This window comes from Psammomys obesus, unplaced genomic scaffold (assembly GCF_907164565.1).
Source record: "Psammomys obesus unplaced genomic scaffold, mPsaObe1.curated_primary_1811, whole genome shotgun sequence".
NCBI classification, from domain to species: domain Eukaryota; kingdom Metazoa; phylum Chordata; class Mammalia; order Rodentia; family Muridae; genus Psammomys; species Psammomys obesus.
This window is the reverse complement of record NW_026593286.1, coordinates 24,484,919-24,490,966: the sequence shown is the minus strand read 5'-3', so window position 1 is coordinate 24,490,966 and position 6,048 is coordinate 24,484,919. Positions and strand designations below refer to the sequence as shown.

The window sequence follows — 6,048 nt, the reverse complement described above, 5'->3', positions numbered from 1 at the left end:
AGTTGCAGATGCTTGTGAGCAGCCATGTGTGTGCTAGGATCTGGACCTAGATCCTCTGCAAGAACACATGCTCTTAACAGCGAAGCCATCTCTCCAGCCCCTTGTTGTTGACATTTATTGGCTGAGCTTCCTTTCTACACTGAGGAATACACAGTAAGTTTTTTTGTCTGTCTGTGGGCCTTTTGTTTATGTTAATTTAGTTCCTTTGTGTTATCTTTAACCCTACTTTAATATGATACCTCCTTTTGATCTTTTAAAAATATTTGCTATCTTGTAACATTTTCTCTGAGATAAACTTCAGAATAGTTTTGTTCAAAGAGAATATTTCAGCCAGATAATAGTGGCCAGATAATAGAACAGGGAAGGGGACCAAGAGTTGAGAATAGCAGAGCTGTCACACTGTGTCCCACTTTGGCCTGGAATAATTATTGTAGCCCAGACTTCCCTAATCTTCGCAATCTTCCTATCAACCTCCTGGTTCCTGGGATTGTCGAAAAAGAAATCTTAATAAATATAGGTTAAAACACTTCCTTGCCGAGTGTAGTGGTGGACACCTTTAGTCACAGTACTGGGGAGGCAGAGATAGACAGATCTCTGAGTTCCAGGAGAGCCAGTGCAGAGAAACCCTGTCTTGAAAACTAAAAGGACAAAACCATTTTGTGATTCTCATTAAAGTTTTCTGTATACGATAAGATACAGAAAGCAGACATTTTAAATTAACAAGTGTCTTCTGACCAGAACAGTTTATTTCCCTCCATATAGTAACATCTCATGCTGCGTCCCTGCCAAACCCTTGTTTACTCTAGACATTGCCATCATCTTGAATGAGGTCTTTGTTCCTTTACATATTCGATCTAATGACTACTGCAATTTATAAGAGCTGGCACTTTTTTTTGTTATGTTTTTTTTTTGGCTTGTTTTGTTTGTCTTGTTTTTGTTAGTTTTATCCCTTTGCTTCCCAGTGCTCTTAACTGAACTCAGGGCCTTTGAGCACTGACCCCCACCTCCACCCCTCCTCAGCCCTAAAATGGCTGGTTTTAAAAATAAAACCCACTTAGCATATATTAACTCTCCGGAGTTTTGCAGGTAGATATTTTTTAACCCGGTTAAATTTTGTTTGTTTTCTTTTGATACTAAGTTTACAGCTTTGCAGACAATCAGAATATGTTGATTTTTTCATTTCAGAGAACTCATAAACAGTTCAATATAATTTCCTTGAGATTTTATTATATTAATTTTAATTTAAAATTACCGCCAACTACAATTCATTGTGATTTATGTTATGAAATAAGTGTGTAAAATTTTTACTAAGAAAAACTAATACTATATATTAGAATAATTCTTAGCTTTCTTGATCATTTCATGATATACTCTTCCTAATATAAACAAAATAAAATCTGTGCCATTATATGGTTTTGTCATGCCTCTCTATATGTGGTTGAGCTACATTTCTTCAGCACTAGTTCCTTTTATGTTTTTTCCTCTTCAGTACTCTTGACAAGCTGTGGAATATTTTAAGATGACCAAATCTACTGTAACTCCAATTTAAATTGCACTAAATATCCAAACTAATAAAAATAATTGGTAACCTTAATTTTACTATATTTTAAGATTATAGGATTTTTAATTAATACTTAATAACTTTCATTCAGTAGGTATCATGCATTGTGTCCCAGGATTGTGCCCATGTTTGTTCGTTTGTCCATTCATTCGTTCATCATCTATTCATTCTTCTCCCCCCTTTTTCCCTCACTTTATCTCCCACTCTCTATCACCTTCTCTCCTCTCCCTCCCTCTTTCATGTCCTAGAACCAAGGGCCGCAAACAGAAGGCAATCCACGTTTCTCAGTGTATGTGTGTGACTTATGGAAAAAGTATTAAAAATTAAGGATTTGCATTTAGTCTTTTGTTAAATTTTATTTACTTAAAATAAAAAAAATTGTAGATGATGTAAAAACACGTACAAATGCACATGATTTGTAAATGACGTACCAGGTGGTGGTGATATGATACAGTTGCTTACAAATTTATTATCAGCAAGCTCTCCTTTTATGTCGGTCTTCTTCAATAAGGTCTCAAAATGAAGATGAAGGGGCATTTCTGGAAAATCAAAGTAAAAAAATATTTTTGGTTAATACCTCTTTCCATAGCCTAATACTAATTTTGTTTCCCTTTAATAAATAACACTTAAAGTTTACACAGTAAGAACTTTGAGAAGTAGAAGTACCAAAATACTTTTCCAAGAAGTTTGGTAGCCATGTTTGGAAAGTTACTAACTAGGTATACTAAACATGCATCTGCCCTACTCTAAGACCCTCCCTTACTCTGTCAGAGCAGTAACTGTAGATGTTCACAGTCTTCTCAGGTGAGTGCACAAATGCCCCCAAAAGCCCTTAACAAAAACTTAAAATCATGAAAAGACTTTGTTTTTGTGATACTAGTCATTACACAGGGAAGCACTGCTGTAAGCAGAATACATAACAACATCAAGTTGCACATTCTTTTCCATCATGACCACTACGTGCGGCTACGTGTAAAAGGACTACCATCCACCCTGCAGCTGTCTTCCTTCCAGGGAAATTCAGCTGAAAAAGTATACTGAGTATGGATTTTATACTCAAAGAGAAGCCAAGTAACAAGCAAGGTGCGCTTTACATTGAATTACATTGTGTTGAGGGTGTGGGTTTACCACAACAGGGACCTATGAAAGTCAGTTTTCCCTTCTGCCATGTAGGTCCCAGGGAATGAAATAGAGTTGTCAGGCCTGTGACCTATTTCCTGAGCCATCTCACAGCAAACTTCATAGGAATTGAGGATTTTTTTTTCGTTTATAATTGTAAAACCTGGCCATGACATAGTTTAGCAGATATGGCCATGCCCACCAAGAGAACTCACTCTAAAGAATTGATCCCTGACCTCTACACACATGGCATCTGAACAACCATATAACATACACACACAAACACACAAAAAGTAAAGATTTTATGGAATGTGAAAACAAAATCCTTTTTAAAAGCATAAACACCTACCTATACAATCCCCCTGGGAAACATTCTTTCGAGAGCATTTTTTTTTTTTTTTTGAACTACTGAATGTTTTGCCAGCAAAAGGAAAAATTAGTCATGATCACATATATCCGGACAGGATATATGTCAGGGTTTCTCAAAAGCTGTGCCTTATTTATATATATAGTGTGTGTGTGTGTGTGTGTGTGTGTGTGTGTGTGTGTGTGTGTGTGTGTGTATGTGTATGAATATTTATTATTATACTTTTTAATTCACTATATAGCCCTAGCTGGCCTGGAGCTCGCTATGTGGGTCAAGCTAGCCTCAAACTTACAGAAATTTCCCTACATTTGTCTCCCTAGTTCTGAGATTAAAGGGCTACATCACCTTGCCTGGCTCAAAGTTTATACTTTAATGGCAAATCTACGTGTAAATAGACATTTTTAAGTGTATTTTTTTCTAAGTATCATGGAATTTGCTGCAAGAATAAAATGAAATGGGAATAGAAGTTAAACACTCTAAAACACTGTTCAAAGTTTACAAGATTTTGTTTTCCAGTTGCCTAAAAAACTTTGCTTCTTGAAAGTCTTATCACAGCTTGGAGAAGGGCCTTGTTCTTCCCATGTACCTCCCTAAAGTACCTTGTGGACTTTTAGCAAAGTATTTTATTTGTTTATATTTGTGTATATTTTATATTTCTATATGATATTAAAACTAGAATACAAGTAATGAAAGACATACTTGTAGCACTTATTTAGTATCCAATATAGAGTGAGTGTTGATATTTTGGCCAAATGCAAGACTTTAACTTGTAGGTAAAGAAGCTAATCTTACTGCACTTGGATGTCTTAGTTCTGGATAAGTATATGTGGATACTGTCTCAGAGTTACAAGTTAGAATGAGGCTCTCTCATCTCTCAAAGTGACATAAAGACAGGCAATTAGTCAACGATAAAGCAACATAATACCCTTGTATTAGAAGTGAGAGTCTGGGGAATTGCCTCAATTCTTGGCTCCATTGTTCATTAGCTGAATGATCTTGGATTGACCACCTTACCAAACTTAATATGCTCATGGGTAAGATAAAAAGTGCAACACAATGTGTTCTCATAGGGTTATGAGAATTAAACAAAAATATTCAGTGTGCTCAATACACATAAATAGTTTCAGGGTAACATAATGAATGAGGCCCCATCTCAACAATCCCTCATCTCCAAAAAATAAACGCAAAATATTTTTAAGAGATTGCCTGTACTTGTTTTCATTATAGAAAATACTCAAATTTGTTTGAGGTAGGTTACCTGATGGTAATGACAAGACCGGATGAAAAGAGGAATCTAGTTTTGAAACATGTTCTCTTAATAGCTGAGACTTGGAACTCTGTTCCCAGTTGCCCCAACTTAAAGGTGGTGATCCCATATAAGGCATCTGTGTGGTATTTAAAAATGCTTCTTTTGAAGGTAAAGTCTGCAAGGAAAAAACATAAAGGTTTCACTTTATGCTTTAAGACCTGATCAAAGACAGCTGAAGTTATATTGCAGTGTGTATCTGGATGATACCAGAACAAAGTCCTGGCTTAGTAGTCACCTTGGTATAGAAGGAGGGAAATTAACGCATTGGCCATGATTCTGGAGAGGTGGGAGTGACCCCTTCTGCGTTCTTCAAAATAAAGAACAATATTCATGAAAATAAGTCTTTCTGACAGCATAGGAAGATATAGTAAAGAGTCCATAAAAGTGCATGTCTTCTAACTTTGGTTATATTCAATTTCTTTTTAAATAATTCTTTAAGCAAACTATATTTCTTCTAGAAAATTTTACACATCTGAGGCTGGGGAAGATAGCTCAGCAGCTAAGAGGACTTGCTATTTTTCCAGAGGACCCAAGTTAGGTTCCCAGCACCCATCAGGCAGGTCACAACCACCTCTAACTCCAGTTCTGAAGGCTCTGACACCATCCTTTAGTCTCCTTAGGTACCTGCATACATGCTACACATACACATATATTTTTAAATTATATTTTAAAAGCTTCACATTTTTGTGAGATGTTTTCAGTTAAATTTTACTGTTTCCATTATAAAAGATTAAACTTTTTTTTAAAGATTTTTATTGTGTGTGGGTGTTTTGCTTGCATGTGTCTGGTGCCTTTGAAGGCCAGAGGAGGGTGATGGATACTCTCAAAGGTGGTTTTCTGTAGGGTTGTGTGCTGCCCTGCCTGGGATGAGACTGGAACTCAGGTCCTCTGCGAGAACAAATGCTTTTAACTGCTGAGCAATATCTTCAGCCCTATTGGAGGTATTTTAAAATGAAATTAACTATTATGTATTAAGTGTATCCCCACAACTATGCCCGACTTTCTTATTCCACCCATGTTCCTTCTTGTTTCCTTTGTCTTCAGTAGGAAATAGAAATCCATTTATAATACTAATTTGTTTTTTCAGTTAATTCTAAAATCTTGGTTACTTGGAATACTAGCCATGCTGAATGTTCTCAGTTTCATTAATAAATATAAAACTGACCAAAGGAGATACTGTTTTGCAAGTGATCATAACCGAATTTACAGTAATAAAGAAAATCTTCAAGCAAGACTAAGAATGTGGTACCCAGCACCCATGAAGCCCGGGTGTGGCTGCATGCACCTGTCACCCCAGTGCTGAGAAGTGCAGACAGGAAGACTGTGGAAACTCAATGGCCAACAAGTCTAGCCAATTGATGAGCTCCAGTTTCAGTAGCAGACTCCGCCTCAGAAGATAAAGTAGGGCTTCTAATCCAATATGGTCTGAAAACTTAGAATCTACTTCCAACCCTCTTTTTGCATGAGGGCCACCTCTACTCCATAAGTGTTACCACCCTGCAAAGAATGCTCTCTTAACAGCAAATGTAGACCATCCTAGAGAACCACAACTGTACCCAGCGCGGGGCACAGGCAACTGCTTTACTGGCTTTCCAGGGCAGAGCAGTAAGCCTTGAAGCCTCATGGCTACAAAATTAACTCAGCAGTGTGTGTGTGTGTGTGTGTGTGTGTGTGTGTGTGTGTGTGTGTGTG

The 6,048-nt window shown here is 37.0% G+C and overlaps 1 protein-coding gene across 8 annotated transcripts in view; it reads right to left on the bottom strand.

Moving 5' to 3' along the window:
• Positions 1–1,831: 1,831 nt before the first annotated feature.
• The window catches only part of Kansl1l (KAT8 regulatory NSL complex subunit 1 like), an 81,860-nt gene continuing 77,643 nt past the window's right edge, over positions 1,832–6,048 (bottom strand). For 6 of the 8 annotated variants that reach the window (XM_055616759.1, XM_055616760.1, XM_055616754.1 and 3 more), the window contains exons 7-8: positions 4,306–4,471; positions 1,832–2,100 (exon numbers count right to left, since the gene is read on the bottom strand). In XM_055616759.1, coding sequence (XP_055472734.1) covers positions 1,925–2,100; positions 4,306–4,471 — 342 coding nt within the window. In that variant the 3' untranslated portion in view covers positions 1,832–1,924. Of the gene's footprint in view, positions 2,101–4,305; positions 4,472–6,048 lie in introns of those variants that run through there. The other 2 variants (XM_055616753.1, XM_055616762.1) reach the window with 2 other exon arrangements.